The sequence below is a fragment of the Amphibalanus amphitrite genome, unplaced genomic scaffold (assembly GCF_019059575.1).
Source record: "Amphibalanus amphitrite isolate SeventyFive unplaced genomic scaffold, NRLGWU_Aamphi_draft 000841F_arrow, whole genome shotgun sequence".
NCBI classification, from domain to species: domain Eukaryota; kingdom Metazoa; phylum Arthropoda; class Thecostraca; order Balanomorpha; family Balanidae; genus Amphibalanus; species Amphibalanus amphitrite.
This window is the reverse complement of record NW_024882335.1, coordinates 269,502-287,020: the sequence shown is the minus strand read 5'-3', so window position 1 is coordinate 287,020 and position 17,519 is coordinate 269,502. Positions and strand designations below refer to the sequence as shown.

The 17,519-nt window shown below is 52.6% G+C and overlaps 1 protein-coding gene across 1 annotated transcript; it reads right to left on the bottom strand.

Moving 5' to 3' along the window:
- Nucleotides 1–948: 948 nt before the first annotated feature.
- On the bottom strand, nt 949–16,927 carry LOC122366957 (mucin-5AC-like). The gene is made up of 10 exons (XM_043339650.1): nt 16,894–16,927; nt 10,561–10,707; nt 10,163–10,215; nt 5,099–9,746; nt 4,609–4,798; nt 3,862–4,186; nt 3,104–3,252; nt 2,172–2,357; nt 1,504–1,710; nt 949–1,008 (listed from the first exon to the last, which is right to left on the bottom strand). Exons 3-10 carry the CDS (start codon nt 10,212–10,214, stop codon nt 949–951), a joined length of 5,817 nt encoding a protein of 1,938 aa, XP_043195585.1. The 5' UTR covers nt 10,215; nt 10,561–10,707; nt 16,894–16,927.
- Between the last annotated feature and the right edge of the window lie 592 nt (nt 16,928–17,519).

Here is a 17,519-nt window from a genome sequence, read left to right as displayed (position 1 = left end):
TAAAGTGATGCGACTACGCAGAGATGGGTTTGCGCTAGCCGATTGGAACAGGAAAAACAAGATACAAAGCTGGGACATATCTGCGTTTGATGACGGCGGTCAAATGCAGATGAGCTCGACTATCACAAGGGTTAGCAACAAGTAACATCTGTATTTGAAACAAACAACGGTGCAGATGCCTGAGTAAAACAGAACGAAACAAACAACTTCTCGATTACATTCATAACTTAAAACTAGCTTCGTTGCTTCCGCTTTGGTTCATTATGACTAAGGCAGTATCACGGTAAGGCTGGCCAAACATCCAACATGCACCACCTTGTGCATGGTTTGCCACACTGGGCAACGCACCAACGACTTCGTCAGATCTTTACCTTGGCTAGGTTGAAGGAACATCTCTTTCCAAAAACCCGCCGAAGGCTTTCGCTGCCGACATCGCTGCGCCACGATGGGTAACGGCAGCTGTGCTGTGAGATTCACAGCTCAAACGATGCAACGTCGTCGCACCAAACCCTGATTAGAACTGATCACATTGTCTCTGAGATCACAGTCGAACACGTAAATCACACTTTTGTCCGGTATTATCACACATCTTTCCTGCTTGGATGCAGCTCCGTATCCACAGCCAACGATTCCCGAGTCAGATTCCTAGCCTTCACAGGAAAGACCTTACGATATCACTGATCAAGTCAACGCGACGAAGCACTCGACGCCTCGTCAGTTCTCGGCTAACTTCTGCCGTAGTCTTGACTACTTCCAAACTTCTGCGCTAGTCTGAAGATACCAACAGAGTCCATAGTCTTCCAGAGCTCCAGCAAACAACTGCATCAACGCGCTTGCAACCAGTCATCGTCCAACGTTCTCGGCTTCAAAAACTTCTCCAAAATCCCTCCAGCATCGACCGTTCACCGAATATGGCCGAACTTCTCTTCAGTGAGTCTACGTCTCTCACTACCTGGACACCATCTGGAGCCACATGTTCTCAAACTCGTCCCCACCGCCTGCGGTCGACTGCAGCGGCGCCAGAGACGCCGTGGACGACACAGACGAGGCCGATGGCGGCGGGGTAGGGACAGCCGCAGTCTCCAGTGTCGGGGCCGCCTGCGCCGCGGCCGGCGCCGGCGGTGGCGGGGGCGGCGGCGGCGGCGGCCCGCGCGCCGCCTCCCCACCGTCCCAGCGCTGCCACTGGCGTCCGGCCGGGTAGCCAGCGGCCGGCGCCGGCGGCGGTGGCGGCTCGTACCCTCCGTACGCTGGGCCCGCGTACGGCCCGTGGTAGCCGCGGTACGCCCAGTAGCCGGGGTCGTATAAAGGCGGCGGAGGCGGCGGCGGCGGCGGGGGTGTCGGCGAGTACCACGTCCCCGGGTACCCCCCATAGCCGTGTGGGTATCCGTAAGGCGCTGGTGGCTGCGGCGGCGCGCCCCAGTAGCCATGGTAGCCAGAAGTCGGTGGCGGCGGGGGCGGTGGCGGAGGCGGCGGGGGCGGGGGCGGTTCTCCGCCGTAGCCCGCCGCCGGCCGAGCCTCCGCCGCCGGCGGTGCGCCGGCTGCGGCCGACGGCGGCGCATAGGCTCCGGGCGGGGGCGGCCAGCGCGGCGGTCCCCAGCTGGAGGTCGGCTCGTGGCAGCGGCAGCCGCTGGCGGCCGTTCGCTGGCACGGAGAGGCACCGGTACCGGCCGAACTGCCGGTGCACGACGGCACACTGGCGGCCGGCCGCGCCTGGAAAACGGGAGGACGTGAGACGCCGCTGCGAGAGCATACTCAAACACAGGGGACGGTGAAGTCTTTACAGCAGGAAGATTAGAGCCGGTACTTAGGGCTAAGAGAAGAAATGTGCTGATAAAAGCTCCATAATGTTGATCCTTAATCAGATCTCATCCTAAATCTGAATAAACTTAGTCGTCAGCGAATGCCTAATATAAAAAAGGAAAGGCTAGTGTATAAAATAATCTCACTTCGAATCGACAACCAAAGTATAGAAATGTGAAAAGCAAGTCAATTGCACCAATACAGATCGAAATGACAAATCAGCATTACTTTTCTTAAATCACGTCCTTCGTCTTTCATGTAAATCCACGATGCAGGCATCACCATCTTCAATGACAAAACAAATATAAGTCAGCAGACTCAGCACTAAGCTGTTCTTAAACCAGCACAATATCCTTCCGTTCACGTCTCACCTCAGAGTTCGGTCTGGCAGTGGCCGCCGTGTTAGCCGCTGGTGCCGCTGCAGGTGGCGGTGGCGGGGGCGGGGGCGGCGGCTCGGTTTCGTCCATAACGGTCACTAGTCGGTCCATGACCTCGGAGAGAGCCGGCATACTCAGCTCGGTTGAGCGACTGGTGGTGCTGCTGTGTATAGTCGCCTGCTGATGGAGAAGAGGGGGAAGGGGGATCAGTCCGCCAGCAATGAAATCCACTGCCTAACTGGCAGCGGCCGCGGGCAGCAGCAGCCTGGGATATGTAGAGGAGGACGTAGGCCGTAGGGAGAGGGGAAGTCTATTAGCCGCCGGAGGCCAAGGGAAAGAAGGAGAGGGTAAAGAGAAAGAAGAGAAAGGGAGGGTAGGAGAGTACCTAGCCCAGCGACCGGTGGAGCGGCGGGTTAGGGAAGGAGCGGGCTGGACGGTATGGTCAGACCGCGATACCAGTGGACTACTCCGTGAATCTTGACCTGACCTTACTCCGTAAAGGACACCGTAAACACCGTAAAAGGACACCGTAAAGGACGATTCTAATTTATTAAATCTGAGGCCAGTTTTACCAACAGAAAAATAGCCGCTTGCCGGCATTTTTTGCCTAAAGACCGCTTCACACGCGTAAACGGTAAAACCCTATCCGCTTACACGCCAATCACGTTTACCATCACGTATGTGAAGCGATCTTTGGGGAAAAATTACGGCAGCCGGCTATTTTTCTGTTGATAAAACTGGCTTCTGAACCACAGATAACAGTAGTACTGGACTGGACTGTGGACTGTGTCTGGACACTCTAGCTCAGTCCCATGCCTCACCACTCAGTGAGCCGCTCGCCCCACTCTGCATTCCACTCGTTGTCAGTGATCACGAATAGAGTAATATCAACAAGCCAACAACACCCGCCCATCCATCCCACTCACGTTGTTGTTGCTGTCGGTGCCGGCCGCTCCGCGGGCCGCCCCGGACGCCGCGGCCAGTTTCAGATCGTGGTACTGGTCACCCAGTACCTCCCGCACCATCTCCGACAGATCTCCGGTGGATACGTCCGACTTGGAGCCGTCACCGCCGTCTGGGGGCACGGGGTAAGGCGTTGGGTCACGGCGGGAACTGGCGCTCACCCAGTGTTGAGTGTTTGTCGTGAAGGGGTGATACGGCGACGGCGACTAAGTACAAATAACAGTAATGCCCGTGATTGTTGGCTACCGTAGGTCACTGACTTAAACAGTTGACATTCAGGGCGTCGTGTTGGAAAAAGGAAATCGACAAAGCATATGCAAATCATGGTACAGCATGGATCACTCCTCGGCATCACGTTCTCTTGAAGGCTTCACCTCACAACAGAAATGGACCAGTTACGCGCAGCTGATACGGACACCTAAAACGGCTGTTATTTCTTTAAATGGCCAAGCTGATCTGGGGCAGTTATATCATGTTTATAATCTCAGCACGTATCACGGTGGCTTGCTTAATCCTTTTCCTATTGGTCCACTAGAGACGAAACACAAAATCCATTATCCTCTTCCATAATAACTAATGTCCCACTTGCTTTGTCTCTCTGGGTCTGCCCTTACCAGGTGCACCCAGCTCTCATCCAAGCACCCCACTGTCATCTTCTCTGACCTACCAACCTGACACCCCAGTCCCGTCTCCCCCTCCCCCATCCCAGCACCCGACTCACTCTCCAGTATGCGTCTGACGTCCTTGAGCAGCGATCGGCACAGGGCGGCTCGCGTCAGGTGCACGTTGGACACAAAGTGCCTGTCTATCATCACTCGACCGTGGATCTTCCGCTGGCACACGCCGCAGTAGTAAAACACATGTGGCGAGCCCCCGCCACCAGTGGTGCCGCCAGCGCCGCCGGTGCTGGTGCTGTTGGTGTTCTTGTCGGTGTTGTTGGTGCTGCTGGTGGTGGTGCTGGCACTACTGCCGGTGTCACGGCCGCGGCTGGATTCCTCCACCTTGCCGAGGTGCTTTGCAGTCTTGCGGTGGGCGGCCATCTGCTCCTGTGGACGGGTGGGATGGGACAGGCTGAGTATACAGATGCGTAGGGAGCTATTGCGCTGGACCGAAAACCACTGCGATGTATCGTATTGGACCGCAGCGACACTGTCGACGGGCTGCATAAACCACATGTAGAACGACGTCATGACGGGCGGTGATAACGAATAATTACCGGATAGAAAAACAATACAGGCAACCTTTTAATGTAGTTTGGCCGGCAGTATGCAAATAACATTTGCTAAGGCAAAATGAAGTGGTGCTCACTACGAGTAAATCCTAACGAGGAGTTTAACTGAAAATTGGACAGTAATGAATCAGTCTCCAATATTTCCGAATCTGCATCTTATATGGACATTGGACAGTCACACAAACGTGTCCTACTCCCACTACTGTCGTGGCTCCCCCTACTCCCCTTTCCACTCACCCTCGTACTGAAGGCGACCCGACATCGGTAGCAGCAGTTCTTGTGCGAGGCGCGGTGTTGCTGGATGGCGTTCCTGGCCGAGCTTAGCGCCGACCACTCGCAGAAGCGGCACTTCCAGCGTGGCGGTCCGGGCACCCTGTCACCCGGTGAGACGGCCGTGTCAGGCGCGGCGGACCGCTCGGCAGGGGCGCTGCGGGAGAGGAGCGGAGAGGTGTCGGAATGAGACAGGACAATGGATCGGGGGCTGAGAGGGGCGATACGATGGGAACAGGTCACGGAAGATAGTGGAAGCACGGCACTTTTTATACTTTATGAAGAGCTGATCGATTCTGATTTAGATTGCATCCCAGTGACATTATCATAAAAACTAAGACGTTTCATGTCACAAAACGTTAGCTTTAAACCCCAAACAGCAAAACACAAATAAAATGCTCAGGAGCTTTTCGGTAAAGAGAGCATATAACGACAAGCATAATTTCTTTCGACTCACCTGCTGTTACCCTCGCCACCGTCAGCAGCCCCAGTCGACTTGGTAGGAGTAGTAGTCTTCGCCTTGGGCGGGCTGCAGTTGAGCCGCACCTGACGAGAGGTGGCCCGCTTCACCAGAACACGCGCCTGCAGCCAGCGCGACGGAGTCTCATCGGCCGGCGGCGGCGAGTCGTCGCTCAGATCTGGCAGGAACAGCTCCTCTGCCGACATGTTCTCCTCCGCGCTGGAGGAGCAGGTTTTTATCGGAGGCTCGCCGCGCGGTCCCGGGGGCCCAGCGGTGGTAGGTGCGGTGGTGGTCGCGGTGGCTGCCCCGGTGGAGGTGTTGAGCGTTAACGAGCCGCTGGCAGCGGGGTCGATGAGGGCGTCCAGTTCCACTGCGCTGGAGGTCATCAAAGTCTCGCCTTGGCCGCACATGTCTGGACAATCGGTGTCCGCTGGAGCGTTCAGATCGGCCATCTCCTGGGCTAGAGTTCGGCTCGTGCGCGCATCCCCAGTCCTCTCCTTGAGCGTCATCGGTGTGGAGAAACTGAATCCGGTTCGGTCGCGCGTCTGGGTGTCCGACGGGAGAGGGGAGAACTCGGTTTTCTCCGCGACGCTACTCGAGGCATCGACATCAGCGGCCACGGCTGACTCGCGATCTACAGCCACGGACTTGATCGGCGACGGTTCACACGGCTGCTCTGGACAGCTGGTGTTCAGCGCAGACTCGGGCTCTGGCGGGCGGGCGGCCGCGGAACCCGTCTCTCCTTCAAAGTCGCTTTGGTCGTCCTTCTCGCCAGAGGGCTCCACCGGCCTCTCCGGAAACTCTGCGACCTGACCGCGGTCAGTGCCGCTCCTACGCTTTGTATCGCTCCAAGCTTCTCCGCCGCTGGGATCCATCTCCTGCCGTGAATCCTCGGTCGGTCTGTCTTCCTGTCTGTCTTTATCATTCTGCAGCTCACCGTCACTACCGCCGGAGTCGGATACTAGACCCGACACCCCCTCGAACGACAGGCCGGCGGGGAGCGGAGCGTTAGCCTGATCGGCGCTGCTCGCTCCGCCAGCCGGCCCTCCGCGCTCCGGTCCGAGCACGCTGGATAACGACATGTTCATCAAACCGTGCCAGGCAGCCACCGCCTGTGCCGCCGATGATGCTGATATGGTAGTGGCCGGCGGTAACTCCGTCTCTTGAACAGTCTCCTCTGTCGTTTTTGTCGCCTCAGAGTGCTCTTCCCTGTCAGTCGCCAGCGCTGGCACAGGCGCGGTAGGCGCAGCGTCGATCTTCTCCGTCGCCTCAGCCACGGCTGCCATTTCCGTAATGGCCGGGGTCGGTAGCTGAGGCTCATCAATGTGACTCAGGCTTTTCGAAGGGGATGTGGCAGTGGCAGCGTCGTTCACAGAGCGAGGCGGCGGTTCCGGGACAGGCTCGCGCGTGGGGTGCCCTTCATCGCTCTCTGAGAGACGCTGCACCCACGGGGCGGTGTTCTTGACCTGGTGGTGAGTAGTAACACCTGCTGCGGTGGGTGGTGGGTCACTCCACTTGGCTAGTGACCGCTCTGCCGGGGTAGGGTGGCGTCGCGCCTGTGGCGGGGTCGGTCCCTGGATGACCTGCCGACACAGCATGGCGAGTGACCAGGGGGATCGACCCAGCGCCGCCCTCCTGTCTACCCGCTGCCGGGGGGCGCCGGCGCGGCGCGGGCCCACCCTGCCGCGGCCCCTGCGGCTCGGTGCTACTGCCGGCGGTCGCTGCGGCGTGAGCTCGCGCACCACCGGCTCGGGGACCACCGGCTCCGGAAGCTCCGGAGAGCGCACCACCTTCCGCGGCCGGCCCCGACCTCGCCCTCTGCCCCGCTCCACCGGTGCCTGAGAGCGGTGCGGCTGCCGCGGCTGCCGAGCGGCACGCGGGATGCGAGTCGCAGTGAGGCGAGGCTGTTTGGCAGGGGGTGGACAGCCCGCCAGGCGAAGGCCGGACCTTAACCTCATTTTCCGCTCCGGCTTATCACCATCTTCCGGAAGGCTGCGCTTCTTCGGACTCCGGGGAGAGAACGGCTTCTCGTCCAGAAACGACGCCGAGTTCTCCCTCGACAGCGGGACGTCAGAGTCCGCCGGGTCACTGCGCGACTCCGGTCTCGAGGTGACCGTGGCATATCTCGGAGTACCTCCAGCTCCCATTTCCGGTAGCGTGTGTGGGACCGCCGCGGCGTCGCCACCACCACCGACACGGGGCGAGGTCAGCGGCGCGGCCGGCACGTCGCTCCGTTTTGCCGGCCCGGCGGCATTCCGCCAGCCGCCGTCACCGACACCGCCGTTACCGACCCTGTCTGCGCCACTCAGCGCCAGGGTCACCGGCGCTGGGGGTCGCGCCCCCGAACCACCACCCTGCTGCATCGCCGTCGTGTCCAGCGGACTAGCCGCCTTCACGCGAGCAGCGGCCGTGTCTGTGGCAGGCGTGACGCGGCTTCCACCGCGCACCATCACATAACGTACCGTGCTTCCGGCGGGTCCGCCTGCAGAGCGGACCACGATCACCTGGTGGCCGGGAGGCGGCGGACCGCGCACTCCGGGCACACTGACCATGCGGTACGGGCCAGGGGCCGGTCCAGGCGGCGGAGGGAAGACACCTCTGCGCTGGCACTCAGCCACGAATGATTTATCGGTAGCAGAGTCCTCCGCCGTTCGAGAAGACACACCGGGACTGCTGGATGAGCTCACGGGGAGCTGAACTAGCGGTGTTGAGGGTCCCGTTTGTGATGGTCTGGTCTTGGGGGACGGGGTGGCGCTCTGACTGCGTGCTCCAGCCAGCACCATCCTGCCTGGCGGTGATAGCAATGAGACACATCCATCTGAGAAAGGGATGCTCCTGTAGCCATAGATCACGCCTGTCGGAGGCGGAGCAATGGTTCTCCATGACGTCGTAACCACAGCCACAGCAGGGGTTGTGGTCTTGGCTGTTCCAGGGGTTGAGATGATCGACACACTTGGTGAGCTGGTGGGCCGGACCATGGTTCCCTCAGAGGTACTGGGAACGGCATCGGCTGTGGGGGTAGATGCGGCCACAGTTGGGATCACAGTTCCTGAGGTCGACCCGCGACGACCACCTCTGCTGCCCCTACCACGAACATACAGCGTGGTGCTTGCGGTGGGGACAGTAGCGGTGGAGACAGCGGTCGTCACAGCCAGATCCGTTCTTCCATGGGTCGAGATGCGCCCACGTCGAGAGCCTCTGGCGCCCCGACCGCGCGAGGTCCTGATCTTTGCGACATTCACTGGGAGTGGAGTGAGATCCGTACGGACATATTCCGTGTCGCTGAGGGTTACGACAGACACTGCATCTGAAGACACGTCCATACTGACGGTCTCCTTGGTGCTTGGGACGGCCGCTGGAGCTGGGGTAACAACCGCACTAGCAGACGCAGTGGCGCTGCTGCTCACTGAAGTGGTCGGTAGAGTCGTGCCTCCTGAAGTGACGGTGGTACTAGAAGTAACACTGATGGAGACGGGAGACGCAGACGCCTCGATGCTGCTCTGACGGTCTGTCATGCTGCTCTGACGACTTGTGACGGTGTCGCGACGTTCTTTGACGGCATCGTCACGGTCTGTGACGCTGCCTCGACGTCTTCTCACACCGCTTTGGCCGTCCGTAGCGCTGTTCCGACGGGTTTTCACGCCACCCTGGTAGTCCGTGACGCTGCTCTTACGGGTACCACCCTGACTGTTGGTCTCATCTCCCTGACTTTCAGTCTCACCGCCGTGGCTGTTAGTGTCACCGCTATGACGGGTTGTGACGGCATCCTGACTGTTGCTGTCCCCACTTTGACATTTCGCGACACTTCCCCGACGGGTTGTGACACCACCCCGACTACCACTGTCACCACTCTGAGAGCTAATAGCGCTTCCTTGACGAGTTGTGACACCGCCCTCATGTCCAGCCTCAGAGTCGATGGAGACTGATGAATCCTCGGCCGTTGATGACTCAGAAGAGGACGACGATGATGATGATGAGCTGTTGGGACCAGAGCTCTGAGAAGACTCCTGGACGGTAGTGTCGGCAACAGGCTCGGACCTATCAGCCACAGGCTCGTAACTATCGGCTACAGGCTCGTAACTATCGGCCAAAGGTCCGATCTTGTTGGTCAATGCGTCAGCCCTGTCGGTAAGAGGTTTCTTCCCTGTAGCGGCGGGTGGTCCCGGGGCGGCCACAGAAGCAGGCTCGGCCACAGTTGCTGTAGCAGCGGGGGGAGCAGGATCATCACCACCGCGTCGATCAAGGTCGCCTACCAGCTGTCCGCAACTCCAGCTGAGCTCCAGCGGCGGAAACGCCTCCTCCAGGTCCGGATCGGCAGCGCCCAGGCCTGGACCTGCACCGCTCACCACCTCCAACATTGAAAACTTATCCATGTGGACTGACTGCAACCCCTTGCGCCGGTCGTACTCTGCCAGTCGGGCGTGGAATTCGTGTTGTAGCGCAGCGGCCGCCCACGCGGCGCGTCGCTTCTCGCTCTGACGAGTTCTGTAGCGTCCACGGGACTTATCGGTAGCGGCGGCGCGACCTCTGACCACGCACTGCACCGAGCGCGGCAGGACGCGTGACACCCGCCCGCCGCGGCGAGCGCCAGCCCGGGTCAGGCTGAGTCGCTGTGAGCCCCTGCGCTGTGAGTTCAGTCGCTGGGCTGAAACAAAAACAGAGAGCGATAGACAGTGTAAGGAGACCGGCGAGCGGTGGACCGGCAGCTGGGCAACAAGGAACTCGCGCTCAAAGACCTAGTCAAACCTACATCATCAGTCACCCTTTAGTCGCTATCAAACTATTTGCAGCTATCAACTTTAAAATTAGAGTACTTACAATTTTCAAGAGATCAAAGACCGTAAATACGTTTTCACAATTGCTGTCAATACAAAAGCAAATATTCTAAATAGTCACAATACACATGATCTGGATCGAAAGGATAGGACTGTTCAAAATAATACAGCATAAACACCTTCGTAATTGAGAACCACTAGCCAACTTACATCGAATGAGCACCGAAGATTCCGTTTTACAAGCCGCGGCGCTCGCTGCTACAAGCCTGTGAAGTTGGATAATTACCTAGTCTATTTGCTGGCACAACCCGAAACTTGGGAGCTGGAACTGCGTCCATCCTGTAACCCCAGAAAGACATGATCAGGTACACAAAACTTGTCCGTGAGTAAGCGTCAGTTCACCAAAGCCGGCCAGAAGATAATTCAGTAATGCTGAGGAGCCGTATGAAGGTCCAAGTTATCAGTAATTCGCTGGCGCTTGTGCAGACTAGATTAGGTATAATTCAAAATAAGTAAATATCAAACATCAGGTAGGTAAAAATAAAAGACTTGCAATGGTGCACAATGAAAATGAATTATAAAGGAAGATGAGCAAGATGGACAACATTTAATGCACTTGTTGTCCATAAAGAGACAAAATGATGATCAACCGATACCCAAATTTCCGTGACGACGAACACTTACCGAAAAAAGGCGACCCTCCTGTGCCGCTAGTTCAGCTTTATAGCTTCAATAACTCAGACCAATGATCAAGTGTTGTGTCCACAACAAAGAGGTATGTTGACCATAAAATCAGCTGAGAACATCTCAGCTTCACATAGGTGACATGTTCTGCAACGAAACAGATAAAATTTAGAACAACAGACACGCTACTCAGGTTTGACGAAACATAATAAAATACAGAAATGGGCTGTGGGTAATAGTCATTAGAGCATGCACCATGGGATTTGTATGCGTTCGGAATATTTCGGTACACGCCACAGAACTTGAAAGGACTTGCTTCGGTAATATATCGTCGTCGGCATCCAAAACTGACGACAGAATATATTTGAGCCGGACATCCCTTTTCAGTTCTCATCCCTGCCACATCGTCATCATCCATATGCTTGTGACCGACTGAAACACTGAATTAGCTCCACTTTGAGTAGGGTTTATGACAGGATATGACGATTTGTAACGATGAGAAAACATTAGCGCTAACAGCTGACAAGTCTCATGTTATACCAGCCGATGACTTTGCGGCTCAACCAAAAACATTGCTGTTACGATTAATGCAAGGCGCAATGGATGCTCATTGCTCACTAAGGAACATTAGCATAGGTCATGGGTCAATAGCAAGTAACTATCGGTAGTAGGTAATAGGTATGCTTTTTGTTTTGTTGGGCTGCGCTCTTCCGGTCTAACGAGACCATTTCAGAGCCGGAAGGAAGATAGGAATTAGGATGAGACATTGACCTGGGCGGACATCCTTGTGCTCTGTCGGGGCTGAGCAGCGAGCCTATCACGTGGACAGGCCACCCAGCCCCGCTAACGGTCACCGCACCCGACTACGGGTCTACTCCTGGGATGCATGGGATAAAGGTGACCTCCAGGCCGGATCAGGGGGTTGAGGTGTAAAGGAGAATGATTTGAGTACCATGAGAATGGAAACGATGGAACGGATGCATGCGAGTTGCGATCCTTTTTCAACCCCTCAAAGCTGAACCACTTCAGACGGCGAGCGACACATCGTGATCTCTGGCGTCAAAGAACCTAGAAACTAATAGTTCTACAAATCTCCGCATGGTGGTGCAGCCATCGGTCGCGGGCAGGACATCGCTCTGTTCACGATATGCACTAGGCGGCAGGTAGATAACGCTAAGTTTCTGAGGCAATTAAATCATGCAGAGCAGGCATGTATCTGTCGTAGGCATCGGCTGAAATCCGGCAGTGCATGAAATGTCTAGGCATAACGTGGAATGCCGGCAACGAGTGAAATATTTGCAGAAATACGCGCAAACAGCGAATGCTTTTTTTGGCATTTCATGAATGCAGGGCGGAGACCGGGCGGTCGCTGAAATATTGTCGAAATTAACTGAGTGCTCTCGTATCCTAGGCATTACATGAAATGCCCAATTGGTTCTGACACTTTATGTAACGATTACCGCAGATGTGTGTCCCCGTGAACTTTTTGCATCCAAATATCACCGGCGGAACGGGATGATGGTGTATGATACCAAATATTGAACTCCGTGACGAGGTGACGGGTTCAAAACCCGTCGGATCATGTACATTTCCAACCCAAACATAACCCGCGCGGGGCTGGGGGGGGGGGTAAATTTTACCCCCCCTCGCGAATTTTTGCGATATCTCAAAAACGGCGGCGCGCAGCGCCGCCAAACTTCCAGTACCTTTTCTTACATCAATTTGACACGTTCCCTGAAAATTTGAGCGAAATCCGTCGGTAAATTTGTGAGAAATTGACGTTTTAGTGACGTCATGTTCGCCATTTTCGACTCAAAAACGGCAAAAGTTCAAACGCCGCTAACATCTTCATTTTTAAAGGAATCAAGACGTAACAAAAAAGTTTATACGTAATTTTACTTGGTCTATCAAATGGCTATCTCGGTTTTTTGAAAATTTTGGATTTTGGCCTAAATTTTTTCAAAAAACTGACTTTTTTGGGAAAATCATTATAAAATCCAAAATTTTGAGTCTATCGAAAAAACCGGAATATATGTCAGAGAAGTGGTCTATGTGCACCTACATACCAAATTTTAGAAGAATCGGTTCAAAAATGTTGGAGTTATTCAAAATTTTATGACGTCACGACACACAAATTTTTCGAAAAATGACTTTTTTGGACGTTCTAGACCTCGTACGGAAACAAAAATAGCACCATTCGATTCGCCGTGAAAAACTGCATCAGATAGACACCTTTTTAGGCCTTAACAACCAACTTCAAAATTTGACCTCACTTGACCTGACCTTGACCTGACCTCGACCTGAAATTCATCCAGAGGTGGTCCATATCACTTACTGAGTGTGCCTATTGAATTCTATGAGTAAAATGACCCATAAAACATGTGTCGCACATGCCCTTTTCTATATTTTGTTTTTTGGTGACCTGACCTGACCTGACCTGACCTTGACCTTGACCTCTGAATGATATTGTATGCAACGAATATTGTCTTGGTAGCCTAAGAACACGTTTTGGGCGATCAGTCTCAGTCCATGACTCCATTCTTCGGCAACTACGGTGCAAGGCCGATACTGTAGAAACTTGCAATTTGTACCCTTGACCTGACCTTGACCTTGACCTCAAACTTTAAATTAAGTACATGTTTTTAGTAGTTCGTGATGAGAGCTTTCGATTGGCGTTTGAATTTTCCAAATCGGACCATTAGTTCGGGAGATAACAGGGGGGGTAAAATTTACCCCCCCCCCCAGCCCCGCGCGTTCGGCTGGAGACCCCAGCCCCGCGCGGGATAATCTAACCCAACCTAACATTTAACCTAAAGCCTACTTACAACTACATAACATCAAACCTACCGTAATGTGCTATCCGAAGAGTAGGTTAGGCTAGGTTGAATAAGGTGGTGTTGGTTATGTTTGGCGCCCAGCCAAAACCTTTGGATGCAAAAAAAAGGCGCGGGAACTCGCACATCTGCGGTAATCGTTACAGAACGTGCCAGTTGGTCGTCACTTAGGTATTTGATGTAACGCCTAGGCAACAAGTGCATTCAGTTAATTTCGACGATATTTCAGCAACTGCCTGGTCTCCGCCTGGCATCTCATTAAATGCCAAAAAATTCAGGCATGCGCTGTACCGCGCGTATTTCTACAAAGATTTCAGTCTTTGCCGACATTCTGAAATCCGGGATGCCGAAATTTCGTCGGTATCGGATTTCAGCCGATGCCTACGACATATAAAAACATGGTAGGCTCTGAAAACATCTTGGATGTGTTTATCTCAACGATACGAATCGATTGATATGCAAATTGACCTTTTCCGTGACCTTGACATGAGGTCAACTTTTAATCATTCGACGCGTCTCGACGAGAGAAACGCGATGCCGGTAAAATAAAGGTAATACAAGCTTAATGTCAAATGTTGTTGCAAAAGGTCTTCCGCGAGAAAACGTGAAATTTTGAGTTTTTGCCCACTGGAGTTAACCTTAGGTTAACTCTGAGAAAGTACTCACACAGACCTTTAAAAGAACAATCGAATGCGCCTTTCCGCGGCGCTGTAGCTCTATTTGTTCCCGAGGTATGCGCCGATTTGTGAAAGGTTGTCATTATCGGGAGCCGAAATTCGTGATGATTTTACTTGTGGTGACCTTTAGTGCCCTCAGCGATGACCTGATCGAAAAATGACCTTTATGCTTCTGAAAGATCTTAGATCAAGCTATCTATTGCTTTTTCCGCGGCTATGTAGCTTTCTCACTTTTCGAGATAACCTGGTGTGGGCAAATATGCCCCTCCCCCGCTATGGCGAAGTTGGCCAAGAGGTTTCGCCCCTGGTGGAGCTAGCGCGTCGCGGAAAAAACGAGCGTGTGCGCCGTTACAAGACGCAGAGATTGGTACCTGATTTTAAGGTCCTAGGTCAACCGGTGACCTTTGAGGTCAGGTCAAGTGCCCCAAGGTACAGTTCAGTTTTTGGTGAATAATTTCGCCAAAAAAGGCCGCAGAGCCGCGATTTTGGCAGCATCGTAGTCGCCTCGCTCAGGCGCGTCGAATGATATACTTTTTGTTTGGGTCAGGTCAACTTAGGGTGTTGACCTCAGGTCACGGTCAGGTCAGCGCCCCCAGGTCACGAAGTTGGTCGAAAGAGGTCATGTCGCATATCATTCGATTCGGCAGGTCTTGCTGAGTCCATTGGTGGCTTTCCCGACTCGCTAGCTCAATTTGATCGGGATTTATTGACGAAAAACTAATATGACCTTGATGACGTTATAAATGACGTCACGCAAGGTCAACATTGCAAAAGTGACGCATCTAACCTTGCAAGGAGTGCATCAAATCACGATTCTGTGCGCTTGAGCTAGTTGGATATCGTTCCCGGCGCCAGAATAGCCGTTTTTATTTTTCCCCATTGACTTATAATGGTGAGGTCACAAAAATGACCTGACCTCATATAACCTTTAGGAAAAATCCGAGATATACACGTTGAGAGACTTGTAATGGATACTAGATCCTGCAAGTTTCATTTCCCTGTGAAAGCTCTTCTGGCAGTGAGGGCATTGCGAAGTTGCGACATCTGAAGACCATGCAGAGGTTCACTTATGACGTCATAGGTCAGTGACCTGACCTGACCCGAAAATGCGGTTGGTGTCAAAAGATCCGGCTTGAATCAAAAGTCAGGTATGCCAAGTTTCAGCTCTCTATCGCCAGCGTGTTCGGAGCTATCGAGAAAAAAACCCTATGGGGGGGGGGCACCCGCCCCCCTGGGCCGGCGAGGGTTAAAATTGGGTATCATCGGCTTCCTCTCGTCACGGGCAACACGCTCGTTTTTTTTTCCGCGAAGCTCTAGCTCGATCAGGGGCGAAACGGCAAGTTCGCGTTCTCGCAAGTTCGCAACTTAAACGTTCGCGGTTGGAAAAACACCAATATGGGCGAGGGTTAAGGTCCTAGGTCATCGGTTGGCCTTACAGGTCAGGCATATAGCAGCAAGATAGCAAGAAGACAGTGGGAACCTACTTATCTGAACAAGGATTGTTTTACCACAAATAGCAAATGGATGATGTTCTCAAACAACCTATTACCTACATTAGTCAATCCAATTACTTACATTTGAGATATTTATGTGAATTTCACTATAGGTCTTTGGTCTTTAGGTGGTTGTAGGTTATAGTGTAGGTATGCAGGTTGCAGGTTTGTAGGTTGTAGGTTGGTAGGTTGAAGGTTGGTGCCTAGGTTTTAGGTAATTAGGTTAGTAGGAAAGGTTGGGTCAGGTTATATTATGTTTTGTTCTACAAGATACTATTTTACAAGACTAATAAATGGAAATTCTTGCAAATATCTCAAGAACTGCTTGAATTAGGAACTTTCTGCAAGTAGGTGACAGCAAGGCAGTATACGTGGCAGCACCTGCAAAGCATGCTATAAAATTATCAATGAAATAATGGCATGGGTATTGCAATATGTGTTCTGTCCACTGTCCAGCCGCGGTGTCCTAGGCTCTAGCACCAATTTTTCCAGTGATTCACAGTAAGTTGTTGCAACAAACTGTGTGTAACTGTTAGATGAGTGCATTATGGCAAGTTGTGATACTTATCAGTTCCAACCAACTACAATGAAAACTTTAGGCTGTGCGAGTCTCCCCGACCAAGGTGTAATATTTACACAACTGCTAACCACTAACCAGGACAGCAACCTACAACTAATAATCACGCTTATTTGACCTTATTTGCTGCTCTATTGCATATTTTTACTCATCTCTCTATTGTGCTGTCAGGATTCTTCACTCAACACCTTGGCTCAAAAGCAATTCTAGGACACAACAACTGAATATGATTCCGTCTAGATACCAACAATGGTGATAAACAGTGCATTCAGACATGCCGTTTTTCACAGGGAATTTGCAGCAGAGAATTCCTCATGAGAACAGGTGTTTGGGCAGGCCAGTTTCGCGCAAAATCCCATGGGATTCCTCACATTTCACATTGCCTGAACGATCGTATTTAGTATCAGTATAGAAATTCAAATTTCCAAGCGAGAAACAGCAAGTCCAAGTGTTCAGTCAATACCTCAACTAAGCAGTCCTGATACTGCCTACCTCATATGGCCACACATTGCTTAACAGTTTGGATCAAATGATTAAAATCATTAAAAAATACCGGTAGTGTGGTACAATGCAGTGAATAATTGCTTCAAAGAAACCTCAAATTTTGGATGAAAACACTGATTTCATTTACGTGAAACACATACAGTCTTATCAAAGAACAGCTATGAAGTTGATTTTAGAGAACAGAAACCCCCGAAAAGAAAAAAAGTGCTTTATTTTGGCCCTATTTACCCCAATACCAAGCCCAATACCACCACCAAAGCGCGCGCAAGGCCCTAGATACGGACACGCCTAAGAGCTGGACTTTTTGATGACGTCTTCGGGTGACGTCATGTCGTGTGTGACGTTTCGTGAGCAGGTAAGGAAAAGTCACCACCGCTGGCGAACATTGGTGCGGTAAATGGCAAACACAAATGCTGCGCAGAAAAGACAAATGTGTAACTTCAGACAACATTCGTTCGGACGACAATAGTGTCAAGGAGAATCAAGAAGTTCTTCATGTGATGGTTAGGTAGTTATCTGTCGTGCTATTTTAGTATAATTGTTATTAGCAGTTGATTTGTGAAATATATTATCAAAATCAATGTTTATTGAATGCAGATTCAGTTTATTTTCAGATCAAGATGTACCTAGGTACACTATACCCTTACACTTCACTCATCTCAAGCTGTTCAAACACCCTTGACAAAGTCGATTAAGATGAAACGTTGGGTATAATTTATACTGTGTTTTCTCTGTATTATTAACATATTCATCATATATACAATATAAGGGCGACATGTTTTTTTACAGGGAGACATGTCAGACAGCCCAGTAGGATGAGGCTTCGTCAAGCATCATTTTTAGCAAAGCTTTTCTTGCCTAAAATATAAAATGA

What these genes read in the sequence shown, in the direction of transcription:
- LOC122366957 (XM_043339650.1), bottom strand. Translation starts at nt 10,214, where the DNA reads ATGGACGCAGTTCCAGCTCCCAAGTTTCGGGTTGTGCCAGCAAATAGA. An exon ending in GGTGGCGAGGGTAACAGCAG is followed by an intron (nt 4,799 to 5,098) that starts GTGAGTCGAAAG and finishes CCTCTCCCGCAG; the next exon opens with CGCCCCTGCCGAGCGGTCCG. An exon ending in GCACCGACAGCAACAACAAC is followed by an intron (nt 2,358 to 3,103) that starts GTGAGTGGGATG and finishes CTTCTCCATCAG; the next exon opens with CAGGCGACTATACACAGCAG.